Below are 20,126 nucleotides of genomic sequence, written 5' to 3'. Positions count from 1 at the left end.
GATAGCTACTCAAACTATGTCCATACAAGTTGTTGCAGTCCAAGTACACTAAATGATGTGCAGGTTTGGAGGGGTCAAAATTTCTCATAAAAGTGTTATTAGCTGTAGCTTTTCGTTTGGAACACTGAGAAAGACCACCTCGGATTCCCTTCTTAATAAAGTGAACCATATCGATATCAGTCAATAAATCTAGAGTAATTTTAGTATATTTTAGCATAGCATCCCAGCTAAGTCCTGGAGAAGTAAAGTACTGAGCAGGATCTAGCTTATACGTATTGAGACATAAATCTCGAAAGTTTTCAAAAACATCTGTAAGGAGCAAGACATCTGTTTTAAGGTACAAGTCAGAGTATTCACCTAAATTTTTACAGTTGAACTTTTTCCAAATTTCTCCTGCCCGCTTGTACTCCTCATCTGTGACCCCAGATTTCGTTAATTTTGAGTAAAATTCATCTTTTGATGGTAAATGTTCCAATTTAAGCTTTTCCTCAGAGTCAGTAAATTCATAGGGAAACACCCCTTTCAAGCTCATTAATTTAAATTCTTCCTGATCCTGAAAGTGAGATGCCAAGGTTTTGAGCTGATCAGGTAGCAAATTTTTAACCAGTTTGTCCAAACTAGCTGCCAAAAACCTGCAAGAATCTAAAAATCGGAGTTTTACAAATGTTTTTTTAACTTCATTTTCAGACATTATTACATCACATGGAACGTGTTTTGTAAAAGAGATGTATTTTTCTTTAGTGTTGGCTATTAAATCAACCCTACTATTATCATACCCTATCTCTGGAATAATGAAGTGAGCGTCATAATTGCTCAAGTTATGTAGAATTACTGGTACAAAATCAGGACGCTGTAAATTTATATTACAGTTTTGGTGAGCACAACCTCGATATAAACCTGTGAAGTGATCGTGATCCCTGACCCTAACATCACCATTTTCAAATCTTTTCTCGCATATGTAGCACATGCTAGACTCTCTAAACTCTGTCTCTTGTTCAGGTGTTAGTGGTTTCATAGGTACAGTTTTCGAAAGGTAGGTATGTGCTCGTCTAGCTTCTTCCTGCAAGTAGGTCCAGAACTGTTTTACACAATCGGAGCCTCTGTACAAAAAGTATCTGTCTAATTTCGAGTCAAAGGAGCACTTTGTATAACAAGCAAAACTGAATGGTTCATGTAAGGAGACATTTTCAGTATGAGATGTAGTTGGGTCATTGGAGCAGGAAGAGAATGGTTTCAAGTAGGCTTCAAAGTCTGAGTAAATTACAAAAGGAACACGGAGCATTTTATGTACATTTTTAAAGTTTATTTTTGCTTTTTCACCTTCGGGTACAATGCTCACAATATGATTACAGTCATTTTCCTCATGTTTTTTCAATTTTTCCAGTGAATGGAAATTTACCAAACAGCCATTACATATGTATTTTTCATGTTGGCGGGAATTTATTTGAGAAGAAACTAACCTACTTAAATTTTTTATCCAGCAATAATGTCCATTCCCTTTCTCATTTTGAATGTATAGCAGGTTGATGTGAAATTGATTTGGAGCATAATTTCCAGAGAAATATAAAGGCCCCACTACTGTTTCCCCCTCAACCCCAAAAACATTTACACTAATTGAGAGATTCATTTTTTCAAATTTTTTTATGTCGCGGAGCTTCATGGGAAATTCGATACCATCTAATTTTAAAGCTTCTTTATAGTCTGGGTAAGAACTGGTTCTGTATGGATGTTGAAAGTGTTCTCGTGGATACAAAGCTGAAATTATGGCCCAGGCAAAGCAAGCTTGATCATTATTTTGAATATTTACAATAGCTTTTTTATCAGCCAACCATTTAGGGAGAGGTAAGTATGAACTGCCTCCAATTGGGGTATACTTATTGATATTTACCTCTAAAAATGAAATTTTATCCAAAGACCACCCTGATCCATTCCCTTGAAACTCTTCACTTTTGGTTTTTATTGTATTTTGGAATTTTTTATAAGCCTCCTCTAAATCAGCACTTTCAGCACAGTAAATAATATTCTTAGTGTTGAATGATTTGACATCTGACATATCTATTGGCTTATAATACTTGGCAAATAATTCTAAATTATACTTAAAATTACGGTTTTTACCAGCCATTTCAGTTAAGATGCTTTCAACTTCTGGACGCACGCCATTTAAAAATTCAGTGATGTCATAATAGGACTCATTCGGCGTGATTCTGTAGGTTTTGATCCGATTTTTGAAGGCACTTTTGATTTCCTCAATACGAGCGTTGATGGTTTTCAAACGACAGTTATTTTTATGTTCTAAGCTTTTGAGGTGTCCAGGAAATTTGTCCAAGTCAATATCTTTATTGCATTCGTCACAATGCTTGATTGAGTAAAATTTGATTTTTTTACTTGGATGGATGTTCTCTGCATCAGGGGCTGGGCGCTTTAAAGCACAAGTGGATCTCTTCAAGTGTGTTTTAAAATTATCTTCACGTTTGAATTCATATTGACAACAATCACATTTGAAACGTGTGTTTAGATTTCTATGCTTTAAATTGACATGACGGTCTAAATTGAACCGCTTACTGAATGATTGACCACATACATAACATGTGAACGCCATAGTGAGCACACTTGATTAAAAACAACAGGTGAAGCAATATTCGGCCAAAAACACAGGCACAAAGTGGAAACAAGAAGAGCAGAGTGCAGAGAAGTGAGCCAGTTGAACAAGAAAACACAAATGATCATAAAACCCTCCAACCCTTCATTTTATAGTTTTTCTGTGTACAGAATTCTCCCCTTTCACTATGCAGGTATCCAACAGAGATTAGAAGCAGGTTGCATTCTCAACCCCTATCCAAATAATTTATTTATTGACATCTTTGATGCCGCCAAGTCCCCCTTTTGTACAGTTCCCATGACCATCAACTGACCACCTAGTAGCTATAGACAGTTCCCATGCCCATCAACTGACCACCCAGTAGCTATAAATTCTTTTCAACCTTTTTGAATTATTTTTCCTTTCTAAACATAAGATGCCACCATCATCTCTCCCTTTCATAGAATCCCTGTCACCATAAATTATCTTATTGACTAGCCCTCCTAATGTGACTAAAAATTCTTTTCAATCTTTTTGAATCAACTTTCCTTTTTAGAAATAAGATGCCGCCACCGTCACCAGTCATCCCTATGTACATAAATTATCTTGACAACCAAGACCCCCCTCCCCCTTATACAACAGCACAATCTACAAAAACTACAAATTTGCAGTTTATAATAGCCCAAGTGAAGTTTTGGGACAACTATGGCTAATTTTCACTCTACAAATTGGGCAATTTTCCATATTTTCGTTGCATTTTTGACATACATAGTAATGTCCACAAGGTTCATAAACATAGAATTTCTCATCTTCCATACATATACAGCAAGTTGTCATTTCTTCATCTTCAAAAATTTTCCTGGGTTGTTGGGTTGAAATAATACGTATTTTACCCCTCTTTGTGATGGAATAATGACCACCTCGAAAATGGATGTAGTGAGGGTCAATGTCATATGTACCATTTTCTACTCTCATATCTCGTGGAAAAGCACAGAAGAAATTTCTGTTGTAATTGTCATCATCTATGACTATTCTAAGTTTATTTTTTACCCTAACACACCTCAGTAGAACCATAATGAATAATTTATGCTAAATAAATTGAGAATATTTAGTCATCCAGGTACTTTAGCTCATATTCAATATGCTCCAGAACAAAATCAATCAATGAGGCCCCATAACCCATTGCAGTTGTCATGTCAACTTTTGGAAATCCTTCTCTAAATTTTTCTAGGGTGATTTTCTGACTGACCTCGTTCAATCTGGAAATTATTTCTTCTGTCATGTGACTAAAATTTTCCTCATTGCTGTACCAGCTAAACAAATCAATCCTTGATACAATATCTACCTCAACCTCCGAGTCATTGACCTCGAAATTTTCCAATTCGTGTAAAAGTGCTATAGCCTCATCATTTAATTCATCCATGTAGGCATATTCTATTTGTGTAAGATCACTTTCTGAGACATTTTCTTGAGCATGAATGTAGATTACTTTTCTGTCGTGCTTGTTGATAATATCTCGCCTAAATTTATCTATGGTAGAGACAATCTCTTCCACATTATCTTCATTTACATTTTCAACTTTTAAAATATAATCGCTCATTTTTACAGTTGCGATTTTTGCAGCTAGACATATTAGTTTATGAACAAAGACAAAGTAGCACTGTCAGCAGAGAAAAACTACTGCACATTGAGAAAATTTTTAATAATCAACTGCTTTTATACAAGTTTTTATTTACCCCCTCCATTTTGTCCTTTTTTTGATGTAGCTTCTGATTTCATCCATGGTTATACCTCGGATTGCAGATATTCTGGGGTGGTTATCCCAACATACGCTACAAATCTTGGCACACCTACTTTTGGTAATTCTACCACATGCTACACAACAATTAAGAGGCTCTTTCAGTTGCTGGATGAGTATTTTAGGAAGTGGGAGTAGGTCGATTGAGCTATATGGCTTGAATGTCGTCGTTTTACACATGTCCTGTATAATTGTTTCTTTAGACAGCTCTTGTAAAGATTTGGGCTGAAAGGGTTGGACATCATGTTCAATTAGAATCGAAATCAAAGCTCTCTTCTTCAACTTGGTGCATTTACGTATAGATTTTCTCCTTGCAAGATATTGGAGCTGAGTAATAGTGAAACCAGTAAAAAGTATCCTGTTGTCAGGCTCAATATTTGCAGCAATCAAAGCATTAATTATTTTTTTCCTCCCCATCTTGCTGCTATTACCAGGTAGAGGAACAGATCTGGCGATACGTCTGAGCATGGGAAATGTGTAGCCCTGAAAAGGACTGTCTTCAGTAAATGGGGCCATTTTAAAAGAAAATTAGCAAAAAATGCAAGTAGGTGCTTAATACAACAAAAAATCAATGTAAAATGACTCAGTTTTCAAAAAACCATCATTTTTATATTTTTTTATCAATTCCCCCTCCACATAGATTTTCCAACTTTGAATTTCAAGTAAGCTAACTGAAATAGTATATAAAGGGTTGTACTCAGAGAAAAACTTGAATCATGGCTCATTTAATGTTACGTATTGTTGTGTGTTGTGTGTGTATTTTAGGCGTTTATAGTTCCATCTTGACCCTCTCAGTAAATTTCAATCCCTCCCATGGAAATGAACTTGAGGTCACATGTAAAACTTGGCAGAACGTGACACTGCTCACTTGGTATGGACCAACAGGCATAGCTGTGGGCTTGATGGATAATAAGGAGATTAAGGCATTTGACACTAAATGTGAGAATAATAGGACCTCTACCTTACTCATTAAAACTATTCAAGACAATGCAGTAGGACAGTATACATGTGCTGGGTACTCTTCAGAGGGGAAGCTGGTTGAAGAGAAAATAAATGTACACGTTGTTCAGTATGATAATTATATAGGCAGAAAAGTATTTTATACAAACCTCGGAAAAAACTCTAATGTATCCCTCCCCTGTTTTGCCGAATCAACAGCATCTAAATATACATGGTTCTTGAATAATAATTTAATTTCTCCTGAAAATAGACGAATCAAACTGAATGGAAATAAGCTGGAAATTTCTGGAGTTGAAGAAAAGGATATAGGTGTCTATGAGTGTAATGCTTTCGAGTATATGGATCGTCACTTGTGGAAAAAAATTGTGCCTGTAAAATTAGAAGAAATTGTACCGGTGAAAATTTTGAAAAATGAGTATGAAGAATTTAGAGTTGATTTTAATAAAACTGTCTGGCTCGAATGTGACACTGTAGCTGTACCTCCGCCAAATATTACCTGGTTCAAAGATACCTACCCTTTATGGGATGGTAAAGAAGGTGTCATTATTACACAGCCTAACGAAAATTCAAGTATTTTAGAAATCACTCTGAATAAGGAATCCACATATGGGAAATACACTTGTAAAGCCCAGCAGTTCTCAAGCATAGACGAGGTGATTTTTAATTTAAAAAAAAACGAGCGTTTTGTTGCCGGACCAACGACCCTTCTAAACACTACCGTAAACACAACCAAGAGTATTGACTCATCTATAAGGGTACCTAATACAGGTATACGATCAGCTGTGCTGCCTACACCAAACACCTCCACCTTTTTATCACCAGGTTTGAAAGAGATTGAAAGTGAAAACATCTCTGTTGTGCTGTCTACAGTAGGCAAAGCAAACACCACTTTACCCCTGAATAATTTGACACTCAATTCATTGAATCGTGGAGAAACACTTTTGTTATTTTTCATCTTTTTATACATGGTTACATTTGTATTAGTAATTATTTTACTATGCTGTGAAGTAATCCAGGTAGCCAGAGCTTGTACAGAGTACACAAAAATTAGCTCTAAAAGTGAAGTAGGCTAGAAACTACCTACCTGCCACGAATGTAGGTACCTACCTATTGTAAGTTATTTGAATAAAAACTCAGATCTATGTTTAAATGCTTTATTAATTGTATTTATTCCTTACCCAAACTTAAACAGCTACTTAGATGTAATATTTTAATTATAGTTTCATTTTATAGAATAAATTTTTTTCAAACTATGCTTAAGAACGTATTTTTCTGTAGCAACCACAACTTAAATAAAATTCATTACTATTAATCTGATCGTGAAGAAAATGCATATTATATCGGTGGTAGGGATAATTTTTAACTTGGCTCATTGCTTGTTCGAGGTATTCAGGGTGGTCTATTGCCCAGACATAATATTGCAATGAAAATTTGTCAATTGGTATTTCAGGCATGAGTATACAATATGCTATGTGCACTTTATAGAGATTTTCTATATGAGAGAAGTTATGAATTCTTACACTCCAACAGCTAAGCACAAAGTTGGCAAATAATCCAGCTGAACATATTTTATTTTTATGATAGTAACATCGGTTAGTGATGGGTGGGTAGCCAACCATTTCCCATACACATTGACTGAATAAAAAATAGTTAGGTGAATACTTATCAAAAAAATTAGCTAAGCGAATACACATAACACTGTCTTTCACTAAATATCTCAAAAAATCACGCTCCAACAGATCTAATCGAATGTTTTCTAGACATTTTTCCAACTTTTTAGTCATAGGGAAATCCCATGAGGCAATAAAAAAGTGGTTGGCAAAAGCACTTTCATCCATGCTTTTCTCAGTGAAACCTAACATAACACACTCCAAATCAAATCTCAAATCCTCTAGATATTTTATAGGAGGATCAATTTTGTCTCCTTCACGTTCCAATTTTTTATAGTTTGTTTGATAATACTTGAAATAATAATCCGCAATTAACATTGTCAGAAAATATGAAATGTTGTACTTGTTCTTCACAATCCGCATGCGAAATACTTCGTCCCATAATTTTTCGAGACCGCACGCCCCCTTTTCCTCAATACCACTCACCCCCTCATCCATTGAGTTGTATTTTTTCAGTTCATCATCAGGCATGTTTCTATCTGTTAACCACCTCCCCTCTTTCCATTCCTCTAAAATAAATTCAGCAAAACTACACACTTTGCATTTCAATGAAGGAAACATACTTGAAACGTCAACTATACCCCAATCCTTTTCACAACCAGTTTTACAGAATCTCTCATGCACTATTGATAATGGCTTTCTACCATAAAATATGAACCAAATGTGTTCACTTATAAGATCTATTGGAGAGTTGAATACATTATAAAATTTTAAAATATCTTCAGGGTCAAATCTTAGAAATTCGGACAAAAAATTTGGCAGTTCTCTAATAATGTCTATGTAAGGTATTTTTTCAAGTACATTGAGAGGTGCGTCATTATCCATAATATTAACAATATTTGAGATGATTAGTTCCGTTTGGTGACATCGCTCAGATTTTTGAATGTTTACGTAATAACCATTACCAGGATAAAAAAAGGCCTTGGTATCTGCTATGTAGCGATCACGGAGTTCAGCTCGAAGGTGAGGTCGGGCACATGGTTGTGAGTTGGTTCGTAGCTCCATCCATAAACGTTTCCTGCTCAGTGGCAAAAAAGTGCGACGTAATTCGAAGCCACACAGATCTTCTAAAGTTTGCACTTGATCAGTAAAGAGACGTTTTTTTGCTTTTTTATTGTTAACATCTTCTAAATAGTAATATTCGCGATTACTTTTCATAATATCACACATAAAATGCTTCCTTGTTGGATACATTTTTTAAATATTGGTCAAAAATTTGCCAAACTGTGTGAAATTAAAATTGGTTACAAACAAACAAACAGCAACAGCACTTGTATTGTAAAAAAACGATGACAAAAACAGCAGAGAAGTGAGTCAGTTGAGCAAGACAACATAAATGATTATTAAAACCCTCCATCCATTCATTTTATAATTTTTCTGTATGTAGAAATCCCCCAGAAACCTCCGAGACCACACATAAGAAACTGACCCTTCTCACAGAAAAATAATTTTAGATATCCTATTCAACACATCTTTGATTCGGATATGGCACTGCCACCCTTGAGAAACTACCCCCTTGTGATAGAAAACATTATCTTAGAATTTAAATACATTATTTCGTGATTTTGAAAACAACTGACCTTTCTTATTAAATTGAATTTTATTTTTTAAATACCTACCTCCGAGACCACCACCAGAACCTACCCCCTTCTGATAGAAAACGTCATGTTAGAATTTAAATACATTATTTCGTGATTTTATCTGGATCGGACCTTTCTCATTGAATTAAACTTTCTGTTATAGATACCTACCTCTGAGAACACCACCAAGAAACTACCCCATTTGATTGAAATCGTCATCTTAAAGAAATTATTGTGTGACATTTGATTCAGTATTTAAAAAGACCTTTTTCATTGAACTGAAGTTGCTACATATTTGATGGTGCCATGGCGCCAAGTTGGAGTGCTGTTATAACCCTATCCTTTGATGAGATCTTTCATTGAAATCACATCTAAATAGATCTATGTAATTTACGTAAAGGGATGAAAATCAATAGGTGGGTGGGTAAGAGAAATACGTTAATATAAGGTAGTATGCTGTGTCCGCGACCCTCCTTTAACAAAATGTTCGCGTGCCTGTGAAATACGTTACTCAATTAGTTCCGCATCCACAGCTAGCTTTGTAAGGCTTGTGAGAGTTTTTTGGTAGCTTTGGAAAAGGTACCATCCCGTAAGATAGGCTAAAGTGGGCAGGTAATTTTAAATATAAAGTCTTGGCTAGATTTGCCTCAGTTACATTCATACCCAACCTGTATTTATTGTAAATAAAATTAGTGAAATGATGAGAGATGCAAAAAAAACGAGTTAGTGAACAATAATCACCAGTAACAGTCAAGTCTGGTATTTTAAAAACTCTCCAAAACACCATACTAAGGCAACAGAGTGGTACAAATGTACAAAATACAAAAAGATCGTCGAAATCTATTTAAAAAAAGTCACATCCAATATCAGGACTGAAATATTCCAATTCATTGTAAAAATATTGGCTTGGTATTTGGGAAGGCTGATGTCCACTTACACAAATCTCTAAAATTCCAGAAATAAATAATTCAGTATCCCCATACAAAGATAATAAATATTCTTCATAGGGAATATTACAATGCTGACTTGTATTTTTAATACTTTTAGAACACCTAACAGTCAAAATATTGAAATACTTGCGAGTCAGCATATTTTTTGCTATTATATTTACACCCCCCTCAAGTTGAGCTCGTAATAGCATCCATAAATCACGAGGGGTTAAATATACACATATTTCCAATAATAGTTCTGTTGGTAAATATTCAAATAAATTCATTTTTGAAAAGTATAGGTGAACTATTGCATACGTTGATAGACTTTTTCCCTGTGTTCTTTGCACAGTACAGGGTCTAAAATTGCTTGAATTTTTTTAATTATTCGTTTGAAACGCATTCTATCAAGCAATTCTTGTTTCCAGGGGCCCTTTCTAGCATTTCGATAATCTGACACAAATTCATCTTGCTCAAAATTGAAAACAGTGACCCTTGGATTAAAATGAACACTTTTTTTGGAAAACATCATCACAACCACTCAGCAAGAGCACAAAATGTGAAAAAAGAAAATTAATCGTCAGTCTCTATTTATATAAGCTTCGGAAGGGAGGGGGGGTGGATTTCTTGGTCGGATGAGAGAGGAGGGGAGAGGGTAGGGGGTCCCATTCGTCGTCGTCGTCGTGGTTCCTTGTGCTTTACAATTCGGTGGTAAATGTAAAACAGAGAGGTATTTTCTTTAAAGGATTTTGGGTACTAGGAAAAAATCTTGCTCTCACAGGAGGAAATCGTAAGAAATTAGCTCTCGCAGGAGCAAACATTTCTGAGCCAGAAATTTACACGCAAATCCACCCCTCGCAGGAGCCACAGGAGCACAGGAAGCATTGCTCCTGCGGGGGGTGGCTCAGAACCGGCGAAACTCCCCTACTACTGCAATTTGACAGTGTAAAGGTTTTCAAAGTGGTAGATAAGCCTATTTCGATACTTCTGCAGAAAAACAATCGTACCACTAACCTTCTGCGGGATGTAACTATTTGTTGACAAATATCGAGAAAGAATATCAACTTCAGCAGGAATTTCTCAAAACATTCAAAAGTTCAGAGTTGTGGTTGAACAACAGTTGAAAGCTTTTTACTGAATCTCAAATCCCCTGAATCCTGTAGTCATAAGCTGGACACAATCTCATGATTGTAAACCTCGACTTCTGCTCGTGCAATTTTCATGGTGTAGAACTACATTATCATTGATCGAGAAGGGATAGTGACTTCTTCATGAATGCTTGAACATTATGAAATGCCAGGGAGTGCTGCAATTTGACTGTGTAAAGCTTTTCAAAGTGGTTGATAAACCTATTTCGATATTTCTGCAGAAAAACAATCGTACTGCTAACCTTTGTAGGATGTAACTATTTGGTGACAAATATCGAGAAAGAATATCCACGGAGTGATAAACAGATTTGATGGGTGGATTGTAGATTATCTGAACTTATGTGCTGTTAAAAGCATCTGTGTTCCTTTCAATTCTTGTTTCTGTCATTTCAAGCCTACTTGATAATATTTCCCATATTATGTACTTTGCGTATTCATGCTCTGTTTTTTCGGGTTTTTATCGAGACAAGCGAATAAAATTTTCAAAAAATCGCTCTGGTCCACCATTTTCACACCTTTCATGATTTCATTTTGTGAAGGGTCTACCATCAATATGTTTATCCAAAAATGGAGCATGGGTCCAATTTTTTTATCCCAACTTTTTTGAAAATTTGCCCCCCAAAAAGGGGTGGGGTGTTCTTTGGGGATATGCTTTCACTCATTCAGTACACCTAATGATACTATATCATTCAGTTTCATGATTGACCTCATTGGGGTTTTTGCTTTCTCGGTTTTCAAGGAAAATTAAATAAATCGGTATGGCTTTTACGAGACGGCTTTAAGGGGCTGGGGGGCAAACTGTGGGTTAAAGTGATGCTTGTGATGATCTAATTCAGGAAATTGAAAGCATTTTCACACAACATCTCAGGATTAGCCTGGGTCTTTAAGGGTTAACGGCCGTACGAAGGAAGACTAAATAGTGAATACCAAGGAACACGCGAGAAGTCGACAACCGTCAGGTATTTTTATATTTTTAGTTTCAGAACAATTTTTAGCGAAAAAGGAATCTTTTTAATTTAGAAAAAAAAAAGAATGAAAAAAGATCAACTTTGCATTATTTTGTGAAAATACGATTGACAATTTCGGAAAAATATTTGAAAATGTGGTTCTTTTTACGTAGGTCTAGGTACCTACATAAATTCGCCCTAAACGTATCTATTTAGCTAGGTAGTTTACGGTTTTGGCGAAATATTCGTAGATTTTTTGATTCCTCGAACTGAAATCTCTTATAAAAATAAATACCCAGCAAAAACACAAAAAAATGGTGAAAATTGGGAAAAATTGTTTAAATAATTATCAAAATGAAATAAAGTCTTGCAAAAATTACTGTTTTAACAAAAAAAAAAAAACCATTATTTGAACTAGACAAGTAATTAAAAAATGACATGAAAATAATTGAAAATCTGAGTACGAATAAAATATTTTAAATATTTTGTAAGTTGTGAATCTTTTTCAATTAAAACTTTGAAAATTTTCTTTAAAAACCAATGTCAACATGTAATAAAATGGAGATGAGGAACTGAGAAAGACGGGAATTTCGCTAATCAAAACAGGAAAAAATGGTCAAGAACTGCGACCTATCAGGGATCATAAATTCGATACCAAACGATGTTGAGAATCATGTACCAATACAACTAGAATTTGTTTCCTAAGAAAAACAAAGTTTCTTACGTGGTTAATGGAAAAAAGTTGGAAAAGTCAGCCGTTTTGTCAACTCTAATCTTCCAAGTTGGATTTAAAGAAACAGCATCTTTGGTAATTTATTAAGTAGAACTGTGGGCATTAAACAAACAAACACTAGCAATGTTTATTACTAAAATTACGTACTTGAATCAAATTTACGTCAAAATTGTCAAAACCACCGTCATCTTCAGAAAAACATAATTTCATAAAACTAACTCTTAATACAAGCTTTATAACGTTCAACTTTTATATTCAGAATTTTTCATAGAACGTATAAGTATCATTGCTGCGTCGTGTTACAATCATCAAAATTAATTTTTTTCTCTTAAATATTACATTCATTTTAGACATTTTTATAGCTGTGTCTTTTTTTTTGGTAACTTGATTTTATTTAATTTGTTATTGATTAATTTTAGCTGCATTTTTACTCACTGGAATGGATCAAAGTGTAGACCCTTGCGACGATTTTTTCGAATACGCTTGTGGAATGTGGAATAAGATACATGTGATACCCGAAGACAGAAGTAGTATAACAACGTTCGAAGTATTGGCTGATCAATTGCAACATGTATTGAGAAGTAAGCAACAAAATTTTGTTAAATATTTAAGTAAGGAGGTAACGTAGGTACCTAACTCTATTTTTACTATCGAAAAAAAAATATCACGTCGAGGCGTATCATTTTCTAAACTGTTTTATCAAATTAGGAAAGTCATTTTATACCTATAGCTTCTTACCAGCATACATGGGTATTTTTTTAAAGCTAGGATAAAAAAAAAAATCGCGGAATAAAAACACTAAACAATTTATAAACATTATTCGGTACGTAATACACGTAAACTTGAAAAGATATAGTATAATAAACTCTGCACGAATTCAAATAGGTATTTGTGCCACTCATATGAGCAGGTAAATGGACAACATGTAATGTTGAAAATTCCGGAAAAAGACGTTGATATATGAAGGTTTTTTTTTTATTGAAATGTTACTCTGAGCGTTGAATTTTAATAAGAGTACGCGATGGTCAGTAGGGAAATTATGAAAGGATAACAAAATGAAGAGAATTCAGCTCTCAACTCTGATGAATATGAAATCTGCAATGAGTTTCACTTTTGTACGATTTTTTTTTTTTTTTAATTTGACAATCTAGAAAAGCTTCTTGGTTCGTTTTTGAACTATTAAAAAAATTGTCATCATTGATCAAACGTGCATAATTTTTAAATAATTATGTACAATAATAAAATGAAAAAATTCAAATTATCCGTGATTTCAAAACATCTCTGTATTATTTCTAGTACTGATTTAAAAACGCGAGCAAAACAACGTTATTTTTTAAAATGCTTTACTTACAATTCGGTATTAACACAAATCTCTGATGTCAAGACTTGAATTACGAGTATTTTCCTGCGTGACTTTTTCATCTCTCCAAAGTACCTAATTTTTATCCTTTAACAAGTATCCATTAGTTTTTCTTCTGGTCACGTCAGCCGGTAAGTTATATCATTCATTAAAATTGAGTAGAAAAAAGGTTTGGATATCTATTCAAAATGTTCATCTGGCAGTACGCCGCGCCGTTAAATTATAATAATTTATCAAATAATGTGCTTTTTACCCATCCACTTACCTGGTAATTTCTACGTATTTTTCATTTGTGAAATTTCCATCATTGAAAGAATGATATCGTATTGTTTTCAGGATTGCTCGAAGAACCGATAAATAATAGAGACAATTCGGCGACCAGGAAAGCGAAAATGGTGTACAAGTCGTGCATTAATACATGTAAATATATTTTTTGAATATTTCTTTACCTAAATATAAAGAACACGAATTAAGTAAGTTGGTGAAATATTAGAAAATGAAAAAAAAATCATTTGTGACTTGCATTTAAAAAAATGGAAAAATTTCTTCAAGAAACAATCCGAAAACAATCGAGGGAAAAACTGAAAAAAATTAAGTAACGTTTTGAAATGTTAGAAATTAGAATACAGAAAACAGAAACACATATGTAATTCAATTCATACAAAAAAAAAAAAAAATGAAAATTTGTTCAAAGTATTAAGTAAAACATATTGTGTTCGTATTATTAAAAAGTGGTTTTTTAAATTTAAAAATTTATTATCTACCTATACTTGAAAATTGAAATTTGATAATTATGTAAGTATTTTGTAGAAATTTCAAAAAAAATTGAGATACTTACCTAAATACCTACAAAATCATCTCGTACCAACCTACATATTTTTAAAAACGCTGCAAAATTTTAAATGAAGTAACATCCTCAATAGGTATGGCACAAAATGTGGAAATATTTGTAAGAAAATAAATTGCTTGATTTACAAAAATTCATCAAAAATCGTACCTACTTTCCTATTTCAATGATTTTTAACTAATTATAATAAATTTAAAAAAATTTCGAAATGAGAAAAAACAAATAAAAAGACTAAATTATTTGGTAAATAATTAAAAAAGAAACTTACTTATTTATTTGTTACGTTATTCAGAAACATTGATCAGTGATCACATTTCTAACCAAATTTGTGGATTTATTTTTTCAGTTAATTTCCAACAAATAAGTACATAAGTAGTTTTTCTCACCTTGGGCTGATTTTAAATTTATTATTTTTTTTTATTTTATTACATTATTACATATAATGTAGCTACCTACCGACTTCGTTATTCCTTTTTTGAAATTTTGTTCGACGTTTTCATTATAATAATCTTCTTCAGCAGCCTAAATTATCATTTTGTATAAACAGTATGTGTAGGTCTAAAATAATGAAAATAATTTATAGATAGGTACGCGTTTTAAAAGCGGTGTTGAGCATAAATAATTTATTTTTATTTTCTGTTAATTTTGTTTACCATTTTCAACTCTCTACTCGTATAGAGATGACGTCTTGTTTACCTTTTAGAGGCAGATTAAAAAGCCTATTGTCTTTTCATCGAGTATATAGTTTCAATCCGCATCGGGAAAAAAATTATACGAATTATTCGATATAGGGCGATTTCTAAAAAAACACATTATTGCAAAAAATTGACAAATAATGCAATATGAATGTGTAGAATATTATAGGTTCACCAATAATTGCTGTTTATTTAATATCAAGTCATCTTAAATAAAGCAACGAGGGAAGATTCAAATACAAAACAATATACTTGCGTTTTATCAAAGGGGAAAGATATAGAGCGCGGAAAAATGTATTTCAACTGAATTAAACACAAAAGCTGAGCTTTTATTCTTTCACTTATGACGCGACGACGGGAAAATCCCGATAAAAGAGGGTGAATTTTCAATTAATTTTCATTATTTTATTCTATTTCAGCCGAAATTAAATTGAATGGCGAGAAACGAATGAAAGAATTAGTGAACTCGTTCGGCGGTTGGCCGGTTGCTGATAAGAGATGGACGAGTCGAGCAAACTTTTCTATGGAGGAATTGTTGGGACAATTGAAAAAAGAGTTGAATGAGGGTATCCTGTTTGAAGTTTGGGTTGGTCCTGATGATAAAAATTCTTCGCTTCATGTGATACAAGTGAGTATTCTGTACTTGTCGAGAAATTTTTTCCAGGAATCGTCAGACACATATGACGCAGATTTTGTGTACTTATACCTAAATAAAATTAATTAAGAAATTTTTTGAGTTGTTTAAAAGTACCTATAGGTAGACAAGGTGAGTAAAAATTGTACGCAATTTTCAATTTTCAAGCCTTTTTTTCGTAATACCAACTTTCAATCTAGTTTTTTTTTTTTTTTTTTTTACATTAAATTTGAATGAGAAAAACGAATTTTTTTCAAACAATACTCCAAAGTGAAATTTTTTTGTTATATTTTGACAATTGTGATGGAAGAAGGAAAATCCCACCAAAGTGTCAAATGTGTCTGTTCAATAATGTTTCTACCACTTATTGGAAACTTGACGTAGGAAACTAGGTAAATAAATAATCACTTTTTTTCAATTTAAAGATGGATCAACTTCAACTTGGTCTCCCAGGAAGAGATTACTTCTTGAAAAACACCAGCGATGGCACCTTAACTGCATATTATAATTATATGGTCACTGTAGCAACTTTATACGGAGCTGATCAACAAGATGCTGTGAAAGAAATGAAAGATGTCTTGGATTTTGAAATACGTCTAGCTAGTGTAATTATATTATTCATAAATAGAAGTACCTAACTAACCTACATAGACTACTCATAAATGTTTCGTAATATAAATACCTAGGTAATGTGTGGGCTATATTATTTAACGTTGGGTAGGTACTTCGAAATATCACAAAAATTCCATTTTTCCAATCCTCTATCTCCTAGAATCGTTTACTACCAATACATTTTTGCAGATTTCACGACCGGCAACTGTTGATCGTCGTATATTTTTCCAGATTACAGTTCCGGAAACTGATCGCCAAGATACTAGCGAAATATACACCAAATTAACGTTATCCGAGTTGAAGACCAAAGTACCTGAAATTAACTGGAGTCAATATTTTTATCAAATTTTGTTCACTATGTTGAAAGATGACGAACCGATTGTTTTTTATTCTTTACCGTATTACATAAAATTGAACAAAGTTCTGGCGACTACAAATCACAGGTTTGTATTATATTTTATTTTAATCAATAATCATGATATAATTTTTTTCGTATTTATGAAATATAGGGGGAAAAGATTTCAATAGATTAGAGGTAATACCTACAATTCTATGTAGTACCCAATTCAAGCTACACAAGTGTAGATTGGTTTACCGACTTTGGGAAATGAAGGGGCCAAGTTACGGAAAATGTTTTTTCAATTTTATTGTAATATTAGACCAACTTCAAAATTGAAGATAATAAAGACTAAATAGGAATCAAATTATAGTCGCTTCTACTTTAAAAATGTGTCAGAATTATTAAAAAAAAAAAAAAAAAAAAAACATTTACGATCCATTAAAATTTAGAATATTGTTTTCGAATCGTTTAGAATATCAAATGAAAATCTAAAATTCATTCAAAACATCATTCAAAAAATCCTCATGTCATGTCACTTGAATTATATGTACCTCATTTTTTTTTTTTTTTTTTGAACGAAAAACATGTTTTAGTTATTTATTCTTATCATCTGGTGTAGGTATTTGAGCTTGTTTTGTAATAAAATTGAAAAGTTGTGATATTGTTCTCACAATTTCAAACTTTTTAATGTGTATGAAAAAAAAAAAAAAAAAAAAAAAAAATAGATGAAGTATTTAGGTATTTAAATATTTACAAAAAGATCAATTGTACAATTATTAAAAATACTAATATCTTTTTCAATACCTAATATGTAATGTAACATATATTTACGTGTTTGTACGCAGAGTAGTTCAAAATTATGCGATTTGGAGATTACTCATGAATAATATCCTTCCACATATGACAAATGGTTATCAACAGGCGTGTCTAGCTTTTAAAAAAGTATTACTCGGGATATCAAGTGAAAGAAATCGATGGAGTCAATGTGTAGAATGGACAAATAAAAGACTAGGCATGGCAGTAGGAGCTCTTTTCATACAAGAAAACTTTAATCCCGATAGTAAAGTAATCATCAGTATAGTTTCAACAAAATATTTATGCTTTATAAATTAAGTACTCGATAATGATCTCATGAGAATGATTTTGTTCTTTGAAAGGAATCAGCTGTGGAAATGATTCGCAATATTCGCGAAGCGTTTAACGAATTATTGGATGAAAACGAATGGATGGATGAAGAGACGAAAAAGTTAGCTCGAGAGAAAGCAGAAGCAATGAATGAGAGAATCGGTTATCCAGAGATTCTTACTCAATTTGAAGAATTAGATGTTGAGTATCAAAAAGTAAGAATCTTTTAAATTGTGTTTTCGAATTCAAGTTCTTAATGTAGATACTTACAAATGTGTTATGGTTACTCATCCGATTTATTTATTTGCAGTTAAATGTGACTCATCAGCATTTTTTTCGAAATATGTTTAACGTTTTGCAATTTGAATGTTCTCGTAATATGGATAAACTTCGTAAACCAGTAGATAGAGATAAATGGACCACTGAACCAGCTGTTGTGAATGCGTTTTACAGCCCAAACAAAAATGACATAGGTGGGTAAAATTTTAATCACAATGTTTATGTAGGGTCGGGCAATATAATTACCCAAACGAAACGGGATCCAGCTCAAAAATCAAATTTAATTTTTGGCGATAGACATATCTTTTGAATTTTAATATTAAATATGTACCTAATTAAACACTCATCTTAAAAAAAAAAAAAAAAAACTAATGATTTTTAATACTTTTTAATTCTTTTTCCTAATTTTTTAATATCATGTTTTGAACAATTTTCCGATAAACCTGTCCTCAAAATTAAACATTTATATTTTCAGATTTGAAATAAAAGTATAAGTACCTAAATTGATCCTGCCCAATCCTATTTCTAGAAAAATACACAATAAAGTATCTACTCACACGTATTAAATTTTTTTTTCATGTTGTAGTTTTTCCTGCTGGTATTTTACAACCTTTCTTTTACAGCAAATATTTTCCAAAATCTGTAAATTACGGTGGCATTGGCGTTGTTATTGGACATGAAATGACGCACGGTTTCGATGACCGAGGTAACATTATAATATTGACTACGTATATTACTTTGAATTTTCGTTCATTAATCACCCAATTTAAAAAAAGGTTTACCTAGGTATTTCAATTTTGATAATTTTTGTACACCAGGTCGATTATTCGACAAAAGTGGCAATATGAAAGAATGGTGGAACAATGCTACGATACAAGCATTCAAGAAGCAAATCCAATGCATCATAAATCAATATTCGGATTACAAAATTGATGAGATCAATTTGTATTTAAATGGACATTTAACGGTGGGTGAAAACATAGCAGATAATGGAGGCTTGAAACAATCATTCAGAGTAAGAGTCGTGAATTCCATATGCAGCCAAACGTATACCTACCTGCTTTAGAGAATTTTCAACTAATTATTCTTCGACTATATTTTATAGGCTTACCAAAAATACGTAGAACGATTTGGAGACGAGCCATTACTTCCTGGTTTGAATCTAACTCACGAGCAATTATTCTTTTTGAATTACGGACAAATCTGGTGCGGATCTATGAGACCCGAAGAAGCATTGGCTAAACTAAGATCTTCTTCTCATTCTCCTGGTAAATTCAGAGTAATTGGTCCTTTATCCAATTCGCATGATTTTGCAAAAGCATTCGATTGTCCTCCAAATACTAGAATGAATCCTACAAAGAAATGTGTGGTATGGTAAAAGACAATCCAAGTAATCAGTAATATAGGTATTGTAGGAGTATATCCGTATTTTGTAAAAATTGGTGTATTTTGGTTTATTCCTTTGATTATACGTACTTATATGTGTTTCTTTTCCTGTTATATACTTATGTAATTGTTCCTATACTATTAGACTATATACGTGTTTACTTTTATTTGCCAATTATTTCCATCATGTTGCTATATGGACATAAACTGTATGAATCTTCTTTTTAATCAAGTACCTACCCACTTGAGTTATTTATTTATTTTTCCCTAACTTTTTGGTTGTTCATAAGAAACATTCTTTTACTTTACATATCATTTTTATTGTATGTACATATAGTCTAAATTCATGAGCGCTCGTTCGTGTTTTTAATACAGAAAGTAGTTTTCAATGTTCGAAGTATCTATAATTATGCATTTATGTAAACATTAGAAAGATTGATTTTCATCGACATTATGATTTTGCCTTTTTTAATCACCTATATGTCTATTAAGTACCTAATATTAT

The 20,126-nt window shown here is 32.8% G+C and overlaps 1 protein-coding gene across 5 annotated transcripts in view; it reads left to right on the top strand.

The window, feature by feature from the left end:
* Nep1 (Neprilysin 1) overlaps positions 1 to 19,782 on the top strand; it is a 46,638-nt gene extending 26,856 nt beyond the window's left edge. For 4 of the 5 annotated variants that reach the window (XM_065344109.1, XM_065344108.1, XM_065344105.1 and 1 more), the window contains 11 exons: positions 12,763 to 12,924; positions 14,040 to 14,123; positions 15,665 to 15,873; positions 16,305 to 16,484; positions 16,681 to 16,934; positions 17,677 to 17,896; positions 17,989 to 18,171; positions 18,267 to 18,429; positions 18,822 to 18,941; positions 19,054 to 19,250; positions 19,341 to 19,782. In XM_065344109.1, the coding sequence (XP_065200181.1) occupies positions 12,763 to 12,924; positions 14,040 to 14,123; positions 15,665 to 15,873; positions 16,305 to 16,484; positions 16,681 to 16,934; positions 17,677 to 17,896; positions 17,989 to 18,171; positions 18,267 to 18,429; positions 18,822 to 18,941; positions 19,054 to 19,250; positions 19,341 to 19,613 (2,045 nt within the window). In that variant the 3' untranslated portion in view covers positions 19,614 to 19,782. The remainder of the gene's footprint in view (positions 1 to 12,762; positions 12,925 to 14,039; positions 14,124 to 15,664; positions 15,874 to 16,304; positions 16,485 to 16,680; positions 16,935 to 17,676; positions 17,897 to 17,988; positions 18,172 to 18,266; positions 18,430 to 18,821; positions 18,942 to 19,053; positions 19,251 to 19,340) is intronic. The other variant, XM_065344107.1, reaches the window with a different exon arrangement.
* The last annotated feature ends 344 nt before the right edge of the window (positions 19,783 to 20,126 follow it).

This window comes from Planococcus citri, chromosome 1, assembly GCF_950023065.1.
Source record: "Planococcus citri chromosome 1, ihPlaCitr1.1, whole genome shotgun sequence".
Classification (NCBI taxonomy): Eukaryota; Metazoa; Arthropoda; class Insecta; order Hemiptera; family Pseudococcidae; genus Planococcus; species Planococcus citri.
The sequence above is the reverse complement of the archived record's forward strand: the minus strand, read 5'-3'. Positions and strand labels throughout refer to the sequence as shown.